The sequence below is a fragment of the Cryptomeria japonica genome, chromosome 2 (genome assembly GCF_030272615.1).
Source record: "Cryptomeria japonica chromosome 2, Sugi_1.0, whole genome shotgun sequence".
NCBI classification, from domain to species: domain Eukaryota; kingdom Viridiplantae; phylum Streptophyta; class Pinopsida; order Cupressales; family Cupressaceae; genus Cryptomeria; species Cryptomeria japonica.
Window position 1 is genome coordinate 342,635,866 of NC_081406.1, and position 25,574 is coordinate 342,661,439.

The 25,574-nt window shown below is 37.9% G+C and overlaps 1 protein-coding gene across 1 annotated transcript in view; it reads left to right on the forward strand.

Moving 5' to 3' along the window:
• The first annotated feature begins 1,580 nt into the window (after nucleotides 1–1,580).
• LOC131065226 (brefeldin A-inhibited guanine nucleotide-exchange protein 5) overlaps nucleotides 1,581–25,574 on the forward strand; it is a 133,306-nt gene continuing 109,312 nt past the window's right edge. The window contains exons 1-3 of the mRNA XM_057999679.2: nucleotides 1,581–1,837; nucleotides 4,504–4,695; nucleotides 5,215–5,281. Of these exons, the coding sequence (XP_057855662.2) occupies nucleotides 4,587–4,695; nucleotides 5,215–5,281 (176 nt within the window). The 5' untranslated portion in view covers nucleotides 1,581–1,837; nucleotides 4,504–4,586. The remainder of the gene's footprint in view (nucleotides 1,838–4,503; nucleotides 4,696–5,214; nucleotides 5,282–25,574) is intronic.

Genomic DNA, 25,574 nt, shown 5'->3' on the forward strand with positions numbered 1-25,574 from the left:
TATTTAAAGAAAATATTAATACTATCACAATATAAACAACATTATTATTAACTTTAAAAAAAATAGTTTTTTAATTATTTATTAATTGAATAAGTTAATTAATTTTTTAATTATTATTGTAATTAAAATTTAGATTTTGTCTCATCAAATATAAGATGTTGTTTGTCAATCTCAAAAAATTGCAAGCTATTAAGAAATTGAGAATATCTAGCATTTTCATATATAATTTTTGATGGAAACAAATTTGATACCCATAGTTAAGGAATTTTGTCATTAAAATAAAGTATACTTTTAGAAATGCCTACCATAACACATGTAAGAGGAGATTGTTTAGGCAACTAATTAATTATATAATATAATATGTTCACTGTTAATAATTTATATTTTATGATAATTAGAACAATTATTATACAAAATAAATATATAATTAATTATATAATAATTCACCTTTAAGACCTCTCTCTACATATAACTTCCTCCATCTCTTCCTCTATCTCTATTTCTCTACCTCTTGTATCTATCTATCTATCTATCTATCTATCTATCCCCCCCCCCTCTCTCTCTCTCTCTATATATATATATATATATATATATCTATCTTCCCTATTTCTCTTTCCCTCTCTACTTGTCCATCTGTTTTCTTATCTTGATGTCTCTATCTCTCCCCTCATCTCTATATCTCCTTATATCTCTACCTCCCTATCACTTTATTTCACCATCTATATCCTTCTCTCTGTCTCCCTTTTCCTCTATATCTCTCTATTTCCCTCTCTCTATCCTTATTTCTTCGTTTACCTCTATCTCTCTATCTATTTATCTCCCTCTTCTTCTCTCACTTTATCTTCATCTCCATCTCTATTTTACCTCTTTTTATCTTTTTAGACCTCTATATCTACATCTCTTTGCCTCTCTATCTCTCTATATATATTCTTCATATCTTCCTCTATCTCTGTATCATTATCTCTCCATCTCTCTCTACCACTTTACCTGTCCCTCTATCTATCTCTAATTTATCACTTCATATATATTTATTTTTCTATATCTCCCTCTCTCATTCTCTCCTTCTCTCCCCCTCTCACTATATTTATCTCTTCCACTCTATCTATTCCTCTCTCCTCTCTCTTTATTTCTCCCTCTCCTTTCCATATTCCTCTTCTTTTCTTTCACCATCTCCATTTATATCTTCCTCTTTATCTATATATTCTTACTCACACTCTCCCTCTCTCTCTCTCTCCCTATTTATATCCTTATCTCTTCCTCTTTCTCCCTCTCTCACTATTGCAAAAAATAGATCAAAATTTTTCCTAATTAACCTTCCACACCTTTTCGACTACCTATTGCACACTAAGATGCAATTGCTAATAAATATTCTACAAACTAACTAACTAAATCCCTTGATATTTTATTTTTTAAATGACAACAATTTACACACTTGCACTTTTACACTTACACTTTTGTGTTTATGCGTAGTTGCGTATCATATAATTAGCCTTGATAAACATTAAGGAAAGTGGATTTTCATTCATTCACAAGAATGTGATACTTGCATTAAAGAGTCCCCTAATTAAAAAACCTACTCGATCTTTTGACCTTTAATAATTAAAGCTCGTAAGTAATTTTTTTTTGCCCAGAAATTTAATCAACAAATTGAGACTGAAAATTGTTAACCTCCGGATCACTTCACATGAAACGAGGTGAAGGTTAGAGGGCAATACGGGCGTTTCTAGATCTACAGGCCACCTTCTTCATCAATCCCTTTATAGACTTAGCTCTCATGGCATAACAATCGCACTCGGATCCTCCTCTGCTTCAGCCCCGCATCGAACTGATCTCGCAGGTATGTTTTACATCGGTCCTGCTCTTTTTCAATTTCGCAGAATTCAAATATTTGAACACAAGGTCTCAGTTTTTTCTGTACTGTTTTTGAATTCCCAGCTGTCCTTTAAACTATTGGCATGGTAAAATTGGATAGATCAGTAGAGAAAAAAATTACATTGGACTGTATTTAGCATTTTTATTCCGAAGTTAGGGTATTTTCGCACGATGCGCTGGGATTTTGAATCTGTTAAATGCTTGGCATGTCGTAAGGATGAAAGTAATAGTAGTGTGTAAGGGGATCTTTGAGCTCGGGTTGATTTTAAGCAGATCCGTGTTTTTGAATTGATGATCTAGCGGGGGAAATACAAGCTAAGCGTCATACTTGACATATGGAAGCAGTGGGAGTGATGCCGCAGCAGATTCTCGTCTGCACCTGCCTTGCAAAACATTTAAAAAACCACCTAAAAAAGTATCATGAAAAACTTATACAATCTGTTCGTCAAAACGACTTATTGAAGTTTGTATGATATCTTTGTGGAAATTTATATATGTTGGTTTTGTGTCTAATGCAAATTACTGTTCAAAATGTGTATGATGAATTGACACTGGATGATAAAAATGAAATGCGCTTACTTAGTTTTCTTTCTTATAACGAGGTTGCAACAATTATAAAATCAAATATAAATTTGGTCGTGTCGGACACCCGAGAATGTATATTTTGAGCTCAAACTGAAATTTATGGTTTTAATTTGTGAGTTGTGCAGAGTTTTTGTCAAATTGGCCTGCGAGGCCGAGTTCAAGTGTAAAATGGGTCTGCCCGAGTCTAGAATCTGTGGTTTAAAATGCATTTGGTGTAGCAGTGGCTTTGGAGATCCTGCATGCATTGTACTTAACATCGTGTAAAGTAAAGATTGTCATCCATTTCAAAGATTAAAGAAATTTGGTGAGAAATTAGAAATGTATGGAAAATAATGCAGTGGCTTTGGAGATACTGCATGCATTGTACTTAACATCGTGTAAAGTAAAGATTGTCATCCATTTCAAAGATTAAAGAAATTTGGTGAGAAATTAGAAATGTATGGAAAATCTGTATTTTACCATGGAAAATACGGATTTTTTTTTTAGGATTTAAGCTGCAACTATTGTGAAAAATCTGTTGTGTAGGCAAAGAAAGATCAATGAAAAACATGCGAGAAATTTATTGCACAGAGGAATTTGGTTCTTCCTTTTGCAGTTTGGAAGTATTCTTGATGTCTCCATAAAGATGACTAGATAACTATTCAAGAAACTTCTTAACAGCACTGTTAATTTTGGTACTTTCAGATTGTATAAACTCAGGAAAATCAGAATTAGATTAAACTAGGTTAATTAACTTATAGTTTTCCAGACTTAAGCATGAAATGAAATGCACAAGGACAAAACACAATTATCCTGGGAAAACCTCCTAGGAGGAAAAACCTAGCCAAAGGATCCTCAGATCTGATTATGATTATAAACTGAATATTACACACTTATCTGGAGCATAGAGGTTGCAGTCACAAAGAAGAGATAGAAGACTTCACAATTAGGTTGCTGATGAGGTTATGATTTGCAGTCCTTCTCATTGGAATTTCTGAGTGTAACAAGGGTAACAGCACCTTGAGTAGATTACAGTCCTTCAAGGGTTCGCTTACTTCAATTGAAGATCTGCTGCTAAATAGGTTCGCTGTCTTCTATTGCAGATCTGCTACCATCTGGTGAAGTTCGCTGCCTCCTATTTCAAGATCTACTACCTTCTATTGGAGTTCGCTGTTACCAGTTTTCCCTTCTATTAATTTCGCCTTCACCAAATATGTTTTGCATGTGCATAAAAACTGAATGTGGATATTGAGAAGTATACGCCATCTTTATATGAGTCATATTCCTTTTTATTTATGTCGGCCTTCTTTGCATTTAGATCTTTTATTTATTTTAATTTCTTTTTAGGTGAAGTGAGATAGGGTCGGCCCTATCAAGGAGGCGAGTGGGTTTGAGTGAAGCGTGGAACCTTTTTGGGTGCACCGAAAGGTATTGGGCCAGGCCCTATATTAAGGAGGCAGATTCCAATGTTGCCCAAGGCAATTGGAATCCGCCAGCCCTAATTACAACCAACAGCACAAGTTATGGCCTTTCCTATCACATTGTCAAAATATTCTTAAAGCCTTTATAAAGAAATTGTCATTGTGAATTCAGAACCCCATTATCAATCTTGTTTTGATTAGTATCTTTGTGAACATCCATTACAATATATACTAGATGGAAATTTAGTCCAGAAACCATGCTTTATTCTGATGTCTACTTTCCGTGGAGTCCATTTGTTCAGCACCACATTACATACAGAGTGATTTTGTCTGAATGCTTAATTGCAGTTCAAAAAAACCCATTTAACCAGAAATCTTCTGCCCCTGTCCACTAATAAAGGTTTTGGAGGGATGCATTAAAACTTCATTTGCCAATCATGTGACATAAGACAAGGTTTGTCTTTACTTGCTATAGCCATATTTGCTTATTGAACTAATGAACATTGTGTTTGGTTTCTGTTGTAATTGCCTATTGCTCTAAGTTAATAGAATTGCAGTGTAGACAGTGGGAAGGATTTGAGAGGATTTTTTTTATTTTTTATTTTCCCAATTTAAATCCTGAAATATTTATTGTTTACTTGTGTAGATTAGGCAATGCACCATTGCATTCCAATAGGAGTGTCAATCAGAAAGCAATACTTGAAGGACGCAGTTGAATAAAGTCTTCCAATGGCTGGAGCTGCAGGTGCCTTTGTGACTCGATCTTTTGAATACATGCTGAAAGAATCTGCAGGAAAGAAGTATGGAAATCTTCAGAAGGCTCTGAAATCATACCTAGGTTGGTCATCTATATCTTTTAAGTTATTCAAAAGCATCTTCTTATGAGTAAAAGTATCTGCATTGCTTGTGCACTGGTATCTGGTTCTTGCCAAGTTTAACTCAGAATATTTTAGTACTCATATTGAAACTGTATCTCATTGTCGGATTGTCCAATATAAAAGACTTACAAACCAGTCAGGTTTATTTAAATAAGCCAGAGGGAAGACTTTATTCGTGATAATGCGAAGAGCATTTCCAAGCTCTAATAAACATATCAGGATGATGTTTTCAATCTGGATATGTTCATTTTCTCAAAAGAAGAATGCAAAAGTAATTTTCATTTGCTGTTCTGGCATGATAGTCTGATTGCCTCGAGAGAGAAATAAAAAGTACAGTTTATCTGTTATTTGCATGGAAATATAGATTAAGCATGCTTATAATGTCTATTGTCAAGACTTGTTCTCTTATCCATATTATATTTTAAATTGTAGTCTTGTATATTTGAATTGAATGTGTCTTTCTTCTCTTTTGCTTACAGATATCTCAAAGGAAATAAGTAACCAGCCATCTTCTCAACCTGCAACAAATCAAGCTTCTGATGATAAGTGAGTGACTCATTGCACATCCATTTTGGCATTTTCTTAGTTTTTTAGCCTTGTTTTCTTTAAATAAGAAGTGACTCGTATATATGTCAACTAATCGACTTTCCTATAGACCAAGTAAATTGAGCAAACTTGAGCCAAGCTAAGTTACTATTTTTCCTCATATCATTTCCATTGGCATTATATTCTGTTTAGTTTTGCTTTTCTTAGTTGGCTTATCTGTGATTCTTAAAAGGTCTGCAATTTTAAAATCAATGAAAAATTCTTTCATTTATGTTTTTCATTTTAAGAGGTGGAATCTATTAAATAAGCTATCAGAAGCTCCTAAGGTTATAGCAAATGCTATATGTGACCTTGTTGTAATTTTAATTTGAATCAAATATTTTAGCTGAATTTTTAATTTTATTATGTTGTCTTGGTGAAAACTAATAAGGTATACAAGCGGGCCATGTTAATGTTTCTCTTTTACCTTTCCTTCCCATCTTTGCAAGTATAATACCCAGTAATATTGTGTCAGATGCATAACATTGTACTATTATATCTAATACTAATTAATAAATTTGTTAATGTAATAATAATAGTACGGCATTGAATAATATTAGAAGCTTATGGTGGTGCATCATGTTGTCCCTAGCTCATATATAATGTAGGGTAATGGTTTGTATCTGACATCAGCATGAGTTATTCAACACATTATGAGGCATTATCTCCAGTTCAGATCGTTTGATGTAAAACTATTATGTTACAAGTATCAGAGCCTCTTGGTTCTCAATGTGCAATATTTCCCTACTTTCTCCATGCCTTGGTCCTTTTCATGACATTTTCATTTTGACTCTTTTAGGTGCGATGTCCTTTTCTTTTTGATCTTACTTGTAATTGTAGAATTCCATTGTTATTCTCCTCTTTTGGCTTTGGGATACCAAATTATGCATAGTTGTCGTGTTACTCTTGTTTAGCTTCACTTTTCCCACTCTTCCATCTTACCTTTTCCCTGTATAATTTTGAGTAGCAAAACATCTTTGTTCAAGTGGAACACTATACTCTCATCTCTACTTTCATTCTACATGTTTATATCGGCCTCCCTGTTTTGTGTGCATCCTGACACTATATAAATTATGTCCTCTTTGTTTTCTTTCATATGATATCTTGGTCTCTTCCACATCATCTGTGATGTTGGTCACATCTTATTTTCTTACACAATCATTTATATCCTATGGAGGCAATGGAGAAAAGGGCACTTAGTTCCATGTCATTCACATTACTTCTCTGCCCAACAAGAAAGCACTTGGGTGTTGGTCAAGGGAGATTGAAATCCTTGATTGTGTTCTCTGGGGGAAGGACATTCCTACTCAAGGCCCCCACCAACCAGACATATCCAAATTCCAAAGAAGAATGAGCTGATCTTATCAACTCCCTTTAGAACAGCTTCCCTTCTTTTATAGCTACAGTAATTGTGCATTTGAGAAATCAGACAATTGAAGGGATTTAGGGAATATAAGACACAATCTTTTTACTAGTAACACGATAGATTTCCATATGAATTATTTTTCCACGTGGAGAGGCTGAGCTGTGTCTAGGATTTGTTTTGTGTGGGAGCCCTAATAAATCTTCATTTATTAGAATGATGGTGGTTGATCAGGAAAACATGCAATAATAAGGAAGGTTAAGTGGATTCAGAATCTTTGAGGAAATTGAATGGATATTTGCCAAGAAGAGGAGATGAACCTAGGATCATTGTTTAGTTTTAACTGAGTATCTATTACAGGAGGGATTTTGTATTACAGAATCATGCCCTTACATGTGCATCTGGTCACCACCTTGGGTTTTGAAGCAATGAACCCAAACGATGTGGTAGCTTAAGAGGCCTATGAGAATAATTTAGTGCACTATTGATAATTTTATTACAATTTTCTCTTGCATTGCTGATAGAACTAAAGTAGTTCAGGATCATTATTTTCATAATGCCCGTCTTATGAAAATTGGGTATAGATGGCCTCATCCCATTGATGAGTATCTCTCATAGATTAGTCTAGATCATGCTGTATGTATGCCACTAGAATTCTGGTGGAAAAGCTTTTGGTTTTGTGGCAATGTATCCAAAAGGTATTGCAACTCCAAGGGCATATAGGAATAACTTAGCGTGCTATGGTTGTTTTCATAACAATTTTCTCTTGCATAGCTTGTTGGTCTCCTTGTAGGACCTTGAAAAATAGGTTTTAGTCCCACTGATGAGTATCTCTCTAAAGGTTTAGTCTAGATCATGTTGAGCGTGCAGCACTAGTATTTTGGAGGAAGAGTGATGGATAAATATATGGATTCTTAGATGACACATAAGAGAAAGTGTGGTAATCCATCCAAGAATTTGAGTATGGGCGTACATGTGAATCTCAAACTTATTGGAAATATTTATGGGGCATTTTAAAAACAGCCATTAATACAAATTTCTAGCAAGAGTTTTCAAAAAGAGACAAAATCATATTTAGGTTTTCTTTAAGGTCGGTAGAAAGGTTAGATTAAATAGAGGAGGAGAAATTCATATTTCTAGCTAGAGATTGCTCAAAAGAGACAAAATCACACTAAGGTTTGTTAGATTAGATAGGGGATGATAAATTCGTACCATTTATACCCAGAGATATCCAAAAGAGACAAAATCACAATCTAGGTTTTCTTTGAACTTTGTAGAAAGCTTAGATTAGATAGAGTAGGAAAAATTCATAGTGTTAACATATTCAAAGCCCTCAAGGTTGATGAAGATGAAGGAGGAAAAGGCTTGTAACATAAAATCCATGACGGTCTCTGTTTAAACAAGGACTGAGAGGAGTAGAAGATTTTCTTAGAAGGTAGAGGCTAGGGGAAGTCCTTGTAGGCACATAAGTTGTGAGATCTCTTTAGTAAATCTTAGAACCTAGATCAATACCAACTTATGGAATTTGATGAGCGTGTATTTATTTCAATTCTTTGCTTACCTTGGATTTTAATTCCAATATAGCGATTAGTCCATTTGGTAAAGTACAATGTGAGCAAGATTAAGAGTTGCAAAAAATATCTTTGGCACCCTAGTCGATCCCTTATTTTTATGGTTGAATTGTGAATAGATTTAACACTTGAAGGATGGGCAATCTAGTCTAAAGGAGATCTAACTCTTGTCACTATAGAGCTTGACAAGCTAGTAGGTTAAAGGTCTAAGTGTCTTGGGGTTGGAATAGGCCACACTACCTTGTATTAATACCATCTCCATAAAGAGTGGAGATAGATCATTTTAAAATGAGAAGGGAATTGGATTTGAAAGTACAAGATTACTTGTTATGGATCTTTTTTACAAGATCTAGCCTTGCAAAGATGCTTAATAAACAATTCAAATCCGATAGTTTATGAAGATGCTATCTTGGAATCTGGTGGTTCTTAGAAACATCCCCTACAAAAGTGTTATAGAGAGGCATGCCTTTGCTTGGGCTTTTTTTTTTGGTGTTTCTTTGAGTTTTGGGGATAAGGGGGCATAAATGAAGTCTTAGGAATGACAGTTTTTTTTTGATTTTGGGTACAACAATAGAACAACAATATGGGCAAAAGTTTAAAATTGTGTCCCATTTTCATAAAGGAAATGGATAACATCTATATGTTTTTTTGAAGCATCTAATGGATCACGACAGGAAGATCCAATTTCCCCGTCTTGTTTGTCATTATGGCAGAAGTGTTGAGTAGGCAGATCAGAATAAGGAGGGAGTTGGGATTATGGAAAGGTATCAAGATTCATGACGATTTGGATCTTGTATCCCATTTCTAGTTTGCTGATATACCATTCTATTTGGTGAAGCATCGACTAGAGAAGCAAAGGTTATCAGGGACACTCTTGAAGAGTATTCTGTCGCTTCAGGTCAGAGTATAAACAAGGCTAAGTCAGAAATATTCTTTTTCAATATAAACAAAGTCTCTCAAAGAAGGATTTCTAAGGTGCTTGGGTTTCAGATATCTACTCTCCCCTCCAAATATTTAGGGGCTCCTCTGTTTGTGGGGCCTAGCAGATCTAGCTTGTGGGAAGAAGTGATTAGCAGGTGTCATTCCAAAGCAGCAGCTTGGAAGAACAAATGGTTGCCACAGGCAGGCAGAATGCGCATGATCAAAAGTGTATTATCAGTTATCCCTATATATGTGATGTCATGTTTTAGACTCACACATAAGGCCATCTCGTCCCCAGAGAGCTATTTAATTTTTTTTTTATGGGCCAGTTCCAAGGAGGATAAGAAAATACCTTTAATTAAATCTGGAATATCGATAAGAATTTTTGTCCTCATTTTTGTTTTCAAAAATATGGACTATTACATAGAAATTTTTGTCAAAAAATAATTTTTTTACTCCATGGTATGCTTCCCGAGGTAGAATTTCGCCCTACCCCTGGATTAGACTAATCCTCAGTCCATCCTTAAACCACGTTTCAAATTTCATCGCGTTTCGAGTTCCTTTGCTTTGTTTTTCCTTCAATTTCGGGTTTTTTCTCCCTGACTGCAGGTGGGAAATTTTCCTTAAGTTGCAAGTTTTAATTTCCCTCTTGTTCCTTTTTATCTTTTAAGTCATTGTAGGAACTTTTTGAACATATTACAAGTGAACTTTAAATTATAAAGTTAAAATAAAACTTCTAATTTATTTAAAAAGTTTCACTTAAGTGATTTTAAGTTATGGTAGGGGTTTTTCTCCTCCATTAACAAGCTTTACACAGTCACTTTAAGTTGTAATAGGTATTTTATTTCCCTATTACAAGTTTTATTTTTTTAGTTAAGTTATTTTTGTGACTTGTTAAAGGAGTTTTATTTTCCCTTTACTAGTCTTTTGTTGAGTTGTTTAAAACTTGTAAAGGGAGTTTTATTTCCCTATTACATGTTTTTTAAACTTGTAGTTCTCTCACAAACCCGATTTTGCCTTTATGCATGAAAAGTGAACATATTAAAACTTGCAAATGGGTTTTAGAAACTTGATTTCATATGTTCTTTGCAAATTTTAAACTTGTTGTCCTTCTCCAAGAACTTGACCAGCTATTGAAGTCGAATTTGTTGAAGGATTTAATCGATTTTTGTGTAGAGATTTTAGGAGGAAGGCGTTTTGAATCCTAAGCTATTTTCATGCATTTTGAAACTCTTTTTGTGCCATATGGTAGTCGTTTTTGATGGTTCAAAGGTGTTAAAATAGCAAACATGTGTTCTTCAAATGCCACGATTTACCTCTTGGAAGTGCCACAACTCCTCCTCCTAAGTTGTTTTGGCTTCTCTTACTTAGGTGTGGGGATTGGAAGCTTCATTTGACCAATTCTTCATGCATTTGTTAGGCGTTTTTGCTGCATCTGGCGTTTTTGAAAACGTGGCTAGGGTTGAATCATCTTCTTTTGTCTATTTAAGAGATTCATTCTCTTCTTTCAAGGATTGTTTCTTGTTCTTAGGAGGTCGTTTTTGTTGATGAAGGTACGTTTTCTTCTCTTGTTCTTGCTTTAGTTTGTTTTAGTTTCCTTGATCAAGTTGTATATATGTTAGTTTTGTTAGGCTCTTGCCTAAAATCGGTTTTGTGAGAGATTTTCCCCTTTGTTCCAAGTTTGCAAAGCAATTTGTAAATTGCATTGTCTTTCCCTACTTTCTCTCTTTGCTTGCATTCGGGATTTAAAAACCTGATTGCAAGTGAGATGAAAATAGTTGATCTACCCCTTTGGTTAAAAAATCTTAACCATCTTTTGTTGAAATTCCAAGTTTCAAAGTTGGAAAAATGCTCATCCTTTTAAAATTGGGTTTTTAAAACTTGATTACAAGTTGAAAGTTCTTCCCATTTTCATAAAGATGATCTTCCCAAAATCTTTTCATTGTCACTCATATTCATTGCCATCATACATACATACCATTCCCACCATTTCCTACATGTCAAAATCTCATTTTTCACTCACTACTTCATTTTTATTTTTACAAGTATACTTGCATTTGAGTTTCAAAAGCCTGATTGCACATTTGTTCTTCCCCACTTCTATACTTGTAAAACGTTCCCCAAGATCCGAAATTGGTTAAAAGCCAAGTTCCAAGCATCCCTATTTATTTCCCATCTTCCTCTCACAAAGTTGTAAAGTGCAAGAGTTAGAATTTTTCCCATTTGAAGAGGAAAGATGATAGTTGCAGTTGATCTTGATGTTGCTTTGATACTTTTAAGTCTTCATCGCAGCATACCAGGTTGTTCTTCAATGTCAGATTTATCATCATCTTCCGCTCCAAAGAAGATGAAATACAAATTTGATAAGTACCAGAATGAGGTCTCCCTTTCACAAGTTTCCTCTCTTGTGGATCATATCGAGGATACAAAAATAGGGCATATGCAGCGATTGTTGGACAGCCGCATTCACCATGCTTCTTCTTTTCCGGTTGCTGCTCTCGAACCCGAGTTTGTTCTTGCTTGTGCTCACCATTTTGACAAGGAGACAAGAACCATCAAGAATGATGATGGAGAAGCCATAATCCGTCTTGATGCGGACATCATTGAGAAAGTTTTCAGAATCCCATCTGCTGCCCTATACATGAAGATTTTCAAAAGTAGTGCAGCTGATTACTATGCCAAAAGGAAAAAAGATTGCAAGCGCTACATTAACAGGTGGATTCATGAACCACGGGTAGCTCTCACAAGATGGGCCAAATTGCATCGTTGTGATTTCAAGTGGGAAATTGGAGACACCATCACTTTCCTTAGCAGGATGTTGGGTTTTGAACATTCTAATGTTTTCGAACCATGGATGTATCAATTTATCATGTTCATAAGGCAGTCCCATCACATCTCTTGGGGAGAAGTAATCAATGATGCTTTGTGTGAACAACTTGCAGCAGTTCCTACCACTATGAAGTTCTATATGAACTCATATCTTGTTTATATAGCAGGATCACTTAGATATTTCCCTAGTCTTTCTACCAAGGGTGATCGCTCGCTTATACTTGTGTGGGAGTACTACGATCAGTTGCCCTTGAGGTCCAGTAGATTGCATTACAGGAGGGTTCAAGATGCTTTCTTTGGTCACTACATGTGTCAGTTTGACAAGACATTGAGAAACAAAAGAGTGTCAGATGAACCATGGGAGAAGGTGAATGAGTATGGCTGGTTGTTTTTTCAGTTCTCAACTTTCACATACATGAGAGTTGGATGTTATAGTGGGCAGCCATACATGCTTCCTAGATATCCAACCGATAAGATTATTCTTATGGAGTTGGGAAGACAGATTATGGCTGTTCATGCATTTCAATCGGTCAAGCATAAGGTTGGAATGGGAATCTCTTCACCTAACCCATTAAAGATTGGCCGATATTCCCTCATCACATCTACGAAAGCCAAGGCCATGGAAACCGAGTTGCAGGAGATTAAAATTAAAAGGTTCAATTCAAGGGCAGATTTTGACTATCGAGGCATGAAAGAAAGGATCAAAAAATCCTTTATACATGTGCATCGGATAGAAGACATTTTGTCGGATCTTCTTATAGAAAAGAAGGTTTGTAAGATGGATTATTGCTGGCTCACCCTTGAGCAGATTGTTAATTTGAACTTGGTGGACATTTTGCAAGGAATGATTGATGATGGGAATGTGCTTGATCGAGAGTATGTTTCACGAAGAGTTGATGAAGCCCCACTTACATTAATTCAGCGGTCACTCAAAGAATGCACTTCCATTCTTGAGAGATTTCAGCCTATCCTAGCTAACACCAACACTTGGCTCAAAGGTAATGGTGTTAAACTTATCAAGATCAAAATTGGTAAGGAAGATGACTCTACAGAACCCCTTGGTCATAGGTCCGAGATTTAAATAGATAACAAGGAAGGTGCATCATATTCAGGCACTAGAATTAAGTTGCGGGTGAGTCGGGCAATGGTACTTCCTCCTGAGGAGGTGACAGTTCTCGGGAAGGAGAAATCCCAGCTTCATATTCATGTGATTGATCCTGAAAATCCAGAGGAAGAACAACAGTCAGATGATGTTCCTAAGTCACCAGCTTCAGAGTCACGTCATGAGGTTCCTTCCTCAATCCCCATGGAGCTACCTTTATCTCCTCTTGACACAAATGTGGATGCCTCTTCCACTATTCATGTTGTTCCTATAGTAGTGGATGAGTCCCCTCAGAATGCCATTCCCATTTCAGCAGTTGAGCCACCTCTTGATCATCAACAAGAGAATTTGTTGGAAATCTTCGAGGATACTCCTGGATTTATTCATTGTCAGAAATTGATACCTCTACTTATGGCTTTGAGGAGTTTATGAGACAATCTTCATGCCCTTTGGTTACCAAGCAAGCCATGGTTGCCATCCAGACAGATACTTTCCCCAGGATGACCACAGTTGTTCAAACAAAAATTGCTTCTCCTTTGCTTTCAGCTGCTACTGAAGGAGAGCTAATGGCTTTATCTCCATGGCTCAGTTCTTTCACTTCCAAGAGAAAGAAGTGGGAAATTTCTCTCGATGTCTTTGATTATCAACAACTTAAGCAATCTAGGCCCAAGGTTGCTAAAAGAGCCAAGACAATCTCAACGGTAACAGTTGACAGCAACAAGATGAAGGTGGCTAAAATTGTTGAGCCTCTTGTAGACAAGCCACATGAGGAGATGCAAGCTGCTGATTACAGAGTCACAAGCATAGAGTTGGGTAAGTAAACACATGAAGTAGTCAAGCATGATGCCCAACAGTCCGTAGCTTCACTAGTACAACTATATGATGAGCTTCTAGCGAAGAAGGACAAGCTAGAAGAGGAGAATAGGCAACTTGTTGCAGCTGTTCAAAAGATCACTAAATCCGCCAGTGAAGGGAGCAATCCTTCAAGTTCTTCCGGTCCACGAGAATCAATTCAAGGAGTTGAGAGAGCTGCTCAAAAGGTACAAGCATTGGAATCTTGGGTAAATCAGCTTCATTATTTGTGTGCACAGGTCTTGAAGGAGGTTTTTCAAATGATGGTCAAATTGAAGACTATTGAGGAACAATTGAACCAGGTTTCTGACACTTCCAAACAGAACTTGGGAAAGGTGGAAGATAGCTTGACAACTTGGCTCAAGATTCCTCAACAAAAGTTAAGTGTTCTTCTAGAACATCAGGTTATTCCTTTGAGGGTTGTGTATCTAGAATACCAAGAGCTTTTGGAGAACAAAGCCCTTGTTCTCAAGTCACTCGTTGAAGACATTGATGATGCCATGAGATTGCGAGTGGAAGTATTTCAGGATATTATTTCTCGTTGTGAGAAAGCTTGTTGTAATATTGTGGATTAGATTGGGGAATTATTATCAGAAGAAAGGGTTCTTTCAGATCTACAGTTGAAGATTCATCATGAGTGGAAGAGTGAACCATTTTCAGCTACATCTATTCAAGCTTTGGTTACATACCAAGTCTTCTTACAAGAAATTCAGTCTTCCTTTGAGAAGAATAATGCCACAATCCTCCTTTGCAACGATGTTATTGTGAAGACCGTGATCGTGGCAAAGAATACCCATGAACCGAATCCTGATGAGCTGCAAATGATCATCCAGAAGTTTGAAGGATTCACGTCGACACATGCTGCAACATAAGTTGTTCTTGATATCTAGAAGACTTTGTGCTGCTATAATTTGTTCTTGATATCATTAGCATAGAAAAGGGTAGATAGGACTTCATATATTCAAGTCTTTGAGCTTGATATTGCCATCCTGTCCCGAAGGAAGTGATGGAAGTCTTTGAGCTTTTAGGAAACTTCATTTCCTTTCTCTCATCTTATTTCAAAAGGTTGTCATTGCTGTTGTAAGTTAACTTGCTATCACTTTTCTGTGAAGAGAAAAGGATATTGGTTTTCTTGAAGTAAGAAGAAAGACTGCTGTCTTATCCCGTTTAGTTTTAGATTAGATATAGATAGGGGGAGCCTTCCCTTAATTAGGAGAGTTTTACTCACATACTGTGGTTGAAACCACAATTTTTGTATATTTCCCCAAGTGTACAAAATTTTCAACCAACAAGAATGGATTTGCAGAATTTGGCCCTGGGAGCAAAACTTACCTACAAGATGTTCAGGTTCCCTAATAAACCTTGGTGTAGAGTAATGAGGGAAAAATATGTGGATTTTGAAGACAATGTGAGGATCTTAACCATGGCAAATATGGTAGAGTAAGGAAATTGTTACAAATCACCTCTGTTGGAAAGTAGGGAATGGGAGGAAACCAAAGCTCTAGAGAGATTCTTGGAACCGAGAGGTTCTGTTGGCTGATCTCTTTGACAACCAATAGTGGATTGTAGAGGTTGAGCATAGGATTGGCAGTGGACTATGTAGTGTTGATAGACAAAGGAAATTGTCCTATGGGTGGAATTTGGTTGAAAATTGGGTGCCTTCTCTCATGGATAGGGAGGTCCTCAAAGATCTGCTAAAGAACATGAGAATAGCACTGTCTCGGGAGGAGGATATGATTGTGTGGTGCACAGCAAAGTCGGGGGAGTATAGTGTTAAACTTGGCTATGAAATCCAAAGGAGGCATGTTGAGGAGGCAGAGTGGCCTTCACAACTTTGTTGGCATAAGTGTGTTGCTCCTTGGACTGGGGCTTTTCTCTGAGTGGTATTGCATGGTAAAGTCTTGACAGGAGAGAGGCTTAAGAAGATTGGCATTGAAGGGCCTAGCATCTGCCCTTTGTGCTTTAACAATGAGGAGATAGTTAACAATCTAGTCTTTTTGTGCCCCTTCGCTGTGGCATGCTAGGAGTGGCTCATGGAGTCGATTGGGTGGCAAATTGTGAGGAATGTTGAGTTGCTGGTCTTCCTTGGGGATGACCCATTTTGGATAGGAAATCTGTGTGGGGGGACATTTGGCTAGTTGGTCCCTTGATGTTTGTTTGGAGGATTTGGAAAGAGAGAAATCAGAGAGTTTAAAGTGATAAAGTCATGTCACTACAATAAACTATCTCAGACATCAAAAGTGCTATTTGTGAAGTGCTTAACACGAAAGTGGTAAATAAGAAAATTACACATTTTTCCGTGTGGGATGGGAGGATGCAATTGCTTTGTACAGTGCTAAAGTTTGGTCAAGCTAAGGTCTTTAACAAAACCAGTAATAGGGCGGAGGCTCATTGGTTCCCCCCTAGACATGGTTGGGTCAAACTAAATGTGGATGGAGCGGCTAGGGGCAATCCAAGAGAGGTTGGGGTCGGTTGTATTATTAGGGACCACAAAGGGAATTGTATGTGGGCTCTGTATGGCTACATTGGGGAAGCTTCTAATAATGAAGTGGAGATGGAAGCGATGGACCGGGGTCTTCGATTGTGTGGCTCCAAAGGCTTCCTGAATATTGACATAGAGAGCGATTCTCAACTGTGTGTTAATGCTATTACTAAAGGGCGCATCTCCAACTGGAAACTCAAAAGGTAGATCCCAAGAATTGATTTTTGGTTGGCTAATCTATCTGAATATAGCATCTCCCATGTTTTTCAAGAATCGAACAGGGGAGCGGACTACCTTGCAAACAAGGGAGTTGACTGCAAATTCAAGGAATGCATTTTGGGTTCTTTTGACTTGTGGGCAGAGATGAGGACACTAGTGGAACAAGACAAGGGGTTAGTCCCAATTAACTCCCATGTAGGAATAGGTTGAGTCAGGCAAACTTTGGACGGCGGAGGCAGGCAATTGTGGGGAATTTCAGCGCTTTTGGGACGGTCGCATGATTCCTGCAGTGGACGGAAGGTCTTGAAGTCGGGGGCAAATGAACTTTTCTCTAGCAAATGTACCATTATTCACATCCGTGGTCAAGATTGGGATAGCTTTCTTGTTGGTAAAGCCGAGAGGTCTACTTGATCCAACATCTGGTGACATTCTTGGCAAGACTAATCCACGTGTACTTGGAAATGAGTAGTACGTAGTAGGCAGGTGAATCCTGCAAAGATCTTTTTGGTTGCATCCTCATCTATAAAGGAAGGGCCGAACTGGGTTTTGTCACAACAGAGAAGGACCTTTTAGGATCTAGCAGAGTATGGTTTTGCAGAGAGGAGTCCAAGGAGATACAATGTCGTCGCTTGTTCTCCATCAGGGATGAGCATACTTTGAAGGCAATGAACATGATCTTGGACATGAGTTTCGGTGAAAATGATGGAGAGTGTCATCTTGATGGGGTGGTTTACAGTGCTTTTTTCTACCCCATTGTCTAGGTTGTTAACTCGAGAGAAGCAGGGTTCTAGATTGACAAGGATTTTGTGGTGTCTGTCAATTGGCCTAAAGTGGATGACTGTATTTTCTAGATCGAGCTGGGTGAACTTAAACTGCCTCTTTCAATATTTTTTGATGGGGCAGGGGAAGAAGTTGGGGACTTGGAGGAGCAAGTGAAGGATGCTATGGAAGGAGTGAGTCGAGGAGATTTGGTCAAGGCAGTTTGGAAAGCTTTCAAGGAGGGGATTAGGAAGAATGAGTTTGGGGATCTATATTGGTTGCTGCACTCAGGCTGCACGCAGAAGATTCGTCGTTTCGACCTCCAATGGCATGGAGGATTGTATCTGTGTAGAGGTATATTATACTTGTTTAATAATTTCATGTAGATGGTTAGGGAGGGGTGTGAGGTTGCTTGCAGGAGGTGTGTCTCTTCAAGAGTTTTATCTATGTAATCCTTTCTAAATTTAATAGAGGGATGTACCCCCCACAAAGGTATAACTTACCAAAAAAAAAAGAAAGTCATCCTTTTGAAATAATGCTAATTTTTGGACAACTTAATCAATTAACTTAATTAAGTCACTTTATGAAAATTTGGGGACATTACATTGTCTTAGAGATAGTGGAAATGACACCCCCACCCTTGGTATGTGTACCGCTGTACCTAGTACGGATATGGAAACAATATGGACGCGGTAGGGCAAAAAAACAATTCTGTGCGTTTTGGGAAACTTGCCCCTTTTTTTAGCCATGCTAGATTCTCCAGGATTAAGTTTCTAATGAAATCTTGCCAAATGTGGAGTTTCTGCATGTGTTTCCCTATCTACATGGTGCGCCCTTCTTCCTCCGCTCAGGCCGTAGGAAAATTTTAACATGAAGTTTGAAACTTTATTGTATGTAATTGATTTATATTTAAAATTTATTTCATTGACATATTATTTAAACAATATTTCATTGATTTACTATTTAAACTCTATTTCATTGATTGCACTTTACAATGTTTGCATTTTAAATTTTAAATTTATATTTAGTTTTTCTTTCTTTATTAATAGTTTTAATTTATATTTATATCTAATTTTTATTTAATCACTAACAATAACTTTACATTTTAAATTTTTAATTTATATCTAGTTTTTTTCTTTATTAATTTATATTTAATTTATCATTAAAATTATTTTATTTTAATTTATATTTAGATTTAATTTTTTAAATTTTATTTAATCGATTTAATAGTAACTTACATTTTAAATTTTAAATATATATTTAATATTTAGTTTTAATTTAGATTTAAATTTGACAATTATTATTGCTCTCGAGGGGAGGAAGACTCTCCCCTCTTCTTTTGAGTTTTTGTTTGGGACTTAGTCAATGTAGTGAACTCATTCTACAAATCATGCTAATATTTTAACATAAATAACACAATAATTGCTTGTAGGAGAGATGAGGGAATGGGAGGGATGGCGTCGAGGGTTTGGAGAAGGTTTTAGAGATGTTCAGAATAATGGAGATTCAAGTAAACTTTGGGGGGATTGGGAGAGTGAAGAAGCATTTAAGGAAGACGGGAGAAACACGAGGAATTGGAGCCACATTCCGCAATGGGTATTTGAAAATGGGTGATGGGTGGATAAGTGTGCACCCAATCATAATCAATATAATTATAGGCCTCCGAAGAAAAATTGGTTCAGACCAAGGAGGGACATTCAGAAGAACAATCATGGCCGAAGGAGATTTCATAATCATACACGAAAACCCCAAGAAAAGAGATGGAGGCTGAAACAGAGCAACAAGAGAAACCCTCCAAAACCAAGGAATCCCATTCGTCATAACCGTCCAAAAGTCACTAAACAATGGAGAGAAGTACAGAGGAGAGATACGGGCAATCACAAGGAAACCACCAATGAAATATGCCAGATCAATGTTAAAAGCTCCGAAATTAGAATCAATTCATTAATCCAGAAAGGACTTTTGGTGAAATGGGGGAATGAATGGGCATCAATTGAAGAATTGAAAACTTGGGGGAAAGCCCACTGGGATGATAACACAGTAATAGAGAATTTAGCAAATGGTTTCTTTCTAATCACTTTTTTTTCTCAGGAAGATAAATGGAGATTTATGTCGAAAGGACCCCACCAAATAAAAGGGATAACACTTCATTTTAGAAAATGGGAATTGAACTTCAAACCTTGGAAGTGCAAACTTGGCGGTAACCCAGTTTGGGTACGCCTTTACAATGTGCCTGCAGAATATTGGGGAGAAGAGACACTGGCAGAAATTGGAGAAAAGATTGGAACCTTTCTTGGAAGTGGGGGAATATAGAGGGACTATTTTTGAGGAACATATGCTAGGATCCTAATAAATGTACAAGATGGAAGTAGCATACCAAAAAAACTAGAAATTCGAAATGGAAACCAACTTTGGGAGCAAAAGGTGGAAAAGGATGATGATATCAGAACATGACCATTATGCAAATCAAAGGAGCATGGTAATTCTAGATGCAACGATAATTTGGAAAGGGAATATATAGCTCCAATCAATGGTCTGGAAATGATATTTCTTGAAGAATCACTGGAAGGAAGGGAAGGTGTAAGGCAGAGGGAGCCAGAGAGAGATAACAAAACAGAGGCACATAGTCCAAGTAATAACCCTTGCATCGCGGAGAATCATGGGAATGTGGAGGGTAGGATGGAACTCATAAATAAACATCTTATTGAATGGAATTGGCATAATGTAGAAGAAAACAATCAAGTTTCAGAACAAGTAGTTCAGATAAATGACAATGAACTCCAAGAATTACTGGATGAAGAAGAGGAGTTGATGGAGACAGAAACGAAGCAAGAAGAGGAGGCGGATAATTCGTCAAATAAAATGTCAGAATGTGGTATTGAGCAAATACCAACATCACAAAAAGCACCCTGCACAAGGAAGAAACAGAGAAGGGGTGCCAAAACCAACAAAGAGAAATTGGAAATAGCAGCAATGGCAAAAGGACAATTGAGACTGAGAAACGGGAAGGGGGTTTTCCCTCCTGGGGAGAAATGAAGTTCATTACCTGGAATGCTAGGGGTATCAATGCCCCTAGCAAGTGGCGTCTAATTAGACGTCAGATAGACCAAAGCAAGGCAGATGTGGTCTTGCTACAAGAGACCAAATGGAGTTTGGAGGATTACCACATAAGGATGAGAGGCTGGAGGATATGGGATGGCATGTTTGTAGAAGCAAATGGAGCCTCGGGAGGCATTGGCATTATATGGAACCCTCTTGCTACCATGTGTGAAGGACTTGAATCCAAACAAAACTTGCAAGTAGTCAAATGCAGATTTTTAAGCAAAAATATTTGTTGCCTAATCATCAATGTATATGGACCGGTGGCCACACTAGAAAAAAGAAGACTTTGGGAGGAAATCACCGATTGGATAGGCCAGAGAGAAGAGAAGCTGGGAATAATAGGGGGAGATTTTAATGCCACTCTCAATAATTTAGAAAAGAGGGGAGGTATGGTTGATATCACAAGAGTACAATTGGACTTTCAAAACTTTGTACACAGTAATAATCTTAGAGACATCCAAACTAAGAATGGAACTTTCACTTGGACTAATAGGAGGAAAGGATTCACGAACATTGCAGAAAGATTAGACAGATTTTTGTGTTGGGGAGAATGGGACCGTTCCAACTTGGAGGCAAAAATTCTATGGTATACAGGTTCAGACCATCAACCCATCCCTCTCAATATCAAACCAGAAACTTCCAAGGGAGGATGCCCTTTCAAGCTTGAAAATATGTGGCTAAAAGATGAATCGTTGAAAGATTTGATTAAGGAATGGTGCCAAGAAGTGCACGTTGGTAATCATTCCAAAATGTATCTTTTAAGCCAAAAACTCAAATATGTCAAAGCAAGGCTCAAGCAATGGAACATTGATCATTTCAAAAATATCTTTGAGGAGAAGGGGAGGATTTCCAATGCCCTTGAGAATCTGAATGAAAAGATCATACAAGGAATGACTGGAGAAGATTATGAGGAGAAGAAACTGAAGATTCAGCTGGATGAGATCCTTGCCAGAGAAGAATGTTTTTGGAGACAAAAATCTCAAGAAATTTGCTCAAGGAAGGAGATAAAAACACCAAAATTTTCCATAGATCAACCATGGTTAATAGAGGGAAAAAGAGCATTTGTGAAATCAAAAGGGAAGATGGATCTGTAACCCTATCACTAGAGGAGGCCAATTAGGAGGCAGCCCACTACTTCCAAGAAATTCTGAATCAAGGAGTTGAACCCTATGACAGGGAAAAGGAAGAGATTTTGGAAGCAATTCCCAAGGTTATCACAAAAAATGACAGTAAAGAACTTTACAGGAAGATCTCCTTGGAAGAGGTCAGATATCTTTGTTCCAAATGCAACCGGATAAGGCGTCTGGGCCTGATGGATTCCTTGCCAGATTCTTCCAAGCTTTCTGGTATATCGTGGGGGAGGACATCCACAGGGCAATAGATGAATCCAGAAGAAGGACATCCATGTTGGGAACTATCAATCACACATTTCTAGCTCTCATTCCTAAGAACAAAGATGCAAACCAGATGAGAGACTTCAGGCCCATTGCACTGTGCAATACTATCTACAAAATTGTCACCAAAATCATTGCCAACAGGGTAAAGAAGGTCCTTGGGAGGATCATCTCTGAGGAGCAAAGTGGGTTCTCTCCCAACAGATCAATTGTTGAGGGCATCATTGTGGCGCATGAAACCATTCACTCAGCCAAGAAAAACAGATCACCAGGTATGATTGTCAAACTTGATATTTTAAAGGCCTATGATCTAGTTGATCGTCATTTCTTGCTTTCTATTTTGCAAAAAAATGGATTTGGAGAGAAATGGATAGCATGGATCAAGAGTTGTATCATTAATCCCAAGTTCTCAGTATTGGTCGATGGGGTGTCGGAAGGTTTTTTTGATTCCACAAGAGGGATCAGACAAGGAGACCCACTGTCCCCATTCTTCTTCATCATAATGGCAGAGGCTTTGGGTAGAAATATTAGCAGGTCAGTTGACCGTTCACTTTTTACTATTGCAGATTCTTTGATCCTATAGCCAATTTTAACTTTATATTCTCCATCATTAGCTGGCAACCACCTCAGTTGGCTTTGGGCAAACAAACTGAGGAGGATGCTGATCACCTTCTTTTGAGGTGCCCCTATGCTAACACTTGTTGGAAATTTTTTCTAAACAAATTAATTTTCAGTGTCCGCTTTTGAATAAACTGGTAGAGTGGTTCACAATGTGGCCTAGGATAATTGGGAAAGGTATTTTTGATAGCATTTGGATGACGTTGCCTTCCATTATTGTGTGGGAAATCTGGAAAGAGAGGAACAGGCGAGTTTTCCAGGACAAGGCATTGTCGAGGACACAACTGATTTGCAAAATGGAGGCTACCATTGTGGAAGTCACCAACTCAGCGACGAGATGTATTTCCCCCCCAAAAAGCCAGTTTACAAATTGGGACATCCAAATGTGCAATTCTTTCAAAGGTTTAAAAATTCCGACCCTGGTGGGGCATTTGACAGACCGACACAAAAGGGCAAATACAAAATGGACACCTCCGGACAATGGCTGGGTCAAAGTTAATTTCGACAGGGCCTCACGTAGAAAGGTCTATACACATTGGGTTGGCGACAAACAATATTTCAGAAATCAGAGCAGCATTGATTGGGCTGATTGTTGCGAAGGATTTGAAGGCAAGAAAGGTGCACCTGGAAGGAGATTCGATGATAGTCATTAACGCCATTAGACAAGGAGCAGCTCCAAACTGGAAGATGAACAGATGGTTAGGTCATGTTCAGAGCCTTATTGCTGAGTTGGATGGGTACCAAGTCACCCACATTTACCGTGAAGGGATTGAGGTGGCGGACAGACTGGCGAAGGAGGTGGTGGACAGACTGGCGAAGGAGGTGGCGGAGATTCCTGCTGGCAACCGTACCTAGCATTATGGTATGGAAGTACGAAGTACCCTCACACCACCTTATATTGATTGCATTACTCATCAACATGTGACATGGGTGGTGACACAAGCATTTTCTGTAAGCAACTGTTTTCATGATTATTTGTGCTGACGACACTCATAATTAGCAAGTACCCTGTGTAGGAGAGTGCATGTAATTTCCTCTTTGGGTTTGCTTTATATCTATGTGCCGTGTCAATCCCTCGACATTCTTTTGAGAGCCTCTTGCAAAATGGACACCTCGGCGTTTCTGGAGTCCCCCAAGCAACATATGTCATTTCTTGGGGAAGTTACTGATAAACGTTTGAGAGTTCTCAAATCTGGGCACCTGCTAGTAGTGTATGCTGTCAAACAAGTTCTGGGGGTGGAGTTTTTGAAGGCCAACCATAGGCACAGGGTTAATTCAGATATTTGTGCCATGTCCCTGGCAATGAGCCTGCATTTGGGGGTCGCGAAAGCCAGAGTCAAGAAACTCTGTCAGGTGCTATTTGAACATGCTTTTTTGGGAGAGATTGATGCAGTTATTGACAATGTGGATGACAATAACCGAACTCCCATGCCCCAAAATTACTACCTTCTGAGGCATCATGGGCAGGAAACGCCAAAGTTTCCTATAGTGAGGACTCTGGAACCGGAGTGGTTGGCGGCTAATTGGGGTGAGATGGCTCGTAGTGTTATGTTCCTCCAAAGAATCACCCATGTGGTGGAATGTCCCTCTGAGGATTGGCTCGAAGACTACATGTAGACGGAGGCCATGTTTGTAGATGATGAAGACCCTGTTACAGAGGCGGATTGTGAGCTGGGTGATGATGGTGAGGAATGGATTCAGAGCGATCTGCGGGATGAGGAGGAGCTGGTGAATGTCCTTGCCCATCGGAACTGCGGTCTGGAGTGTCCGGTAGTAGTTCGAGCTTGGTTGGTAGCCCAGGCCAGGGCAAAGGAGGATAGTGACTAAGCCTGCTGGTTTATTTTCATGTTTGTTTTTCTCAGCTCGGTATGTGCCCAGTTTTGGTTTACAGGGGGCAATTTTGTAATATTTTATGGCAACCCATTTTGACCATATCAGTCTAGTCTGGGCTTCGGTATAGGTGGTTTCTGGGTTAGGGGTTTTTTGGTAGTTTCTGCTTGGCGGTTTAGCCAAATGATTGTATAGTGGGGTTTGCCAGTAAGGCTGTATCCAAAACAAGATAATGTAAATGTTTATACTTTTAATATAATGGGAGTTGGCCCTTACCAGCTATTAATTTAGCAAAAAAAAAAATTGACAATTATTATGCATATAGTTATAAATTATTAATAACTTTGAAAATTGTGTTAAATATATGTTCATGTTTTTTTTATGAATGCTGTATATCCTGCCATATCCAAATGGAGGTCTCAAAAAATAGCAGTATCTGTATTGGATACCATACCAATATCCGTATCCATATCCATGCATGTGCAACTTTGCATTGTCTGCATTGACTCTCTCTCATTCCGAGTTGATGTTTTTGATACCATTGCTGTTCGAACCTTCTCATCGAGATAGACTCTCTCATTTTTCTTGTTGAGATTAATCCTCTTGTACCACTCTTGAATATTTCTTTACTTTCCAGTTTAATCATGGGAAGTCCAGTTTACAAGCAACTTTACGGGAAAACTCCATTGCTGAAGAAAATGGGGCCAGGGTTTCTGTGACTTCTCTTGTATTAACAACAGTTATATGAGAGAGTATTATTGTCAAACTTAAGGCAATTATTATCAAACTAAAGCTAGTCCCAAACTTCTCCAGTTGACGGGAACTAACACATTCAACACCTTTAGGGGTTGTCAGTGATTGAAATAAAAATCAACACTTAAGAGATTCTTGTGCAGTGTAATTCTCAAAGAAAGGAAACTTCAGCCTGTTAATAGTAAATACAAAAGAAAGTTGAATGGACATCATGGGAACACACAGCTTAAGGGAAAAAGTATTCTTTTGTTGTTCACATGTTAGGGAAACCTTTGAGTTGTGGACTTTGTAAGCCTTTTGATCCCTTATATGCTGGCTGTACTTTCTTGCATGAGATATGGGGTGTGAAGAATATGTTTGTTGATAAAACTTGGAAAGCTGCAGTTGATTCTCTTATTATCAGGTTTCAATCAATAAAAGAGCATTTACAAGCCTTGAAGGCAACCGAGGTTATTGTCT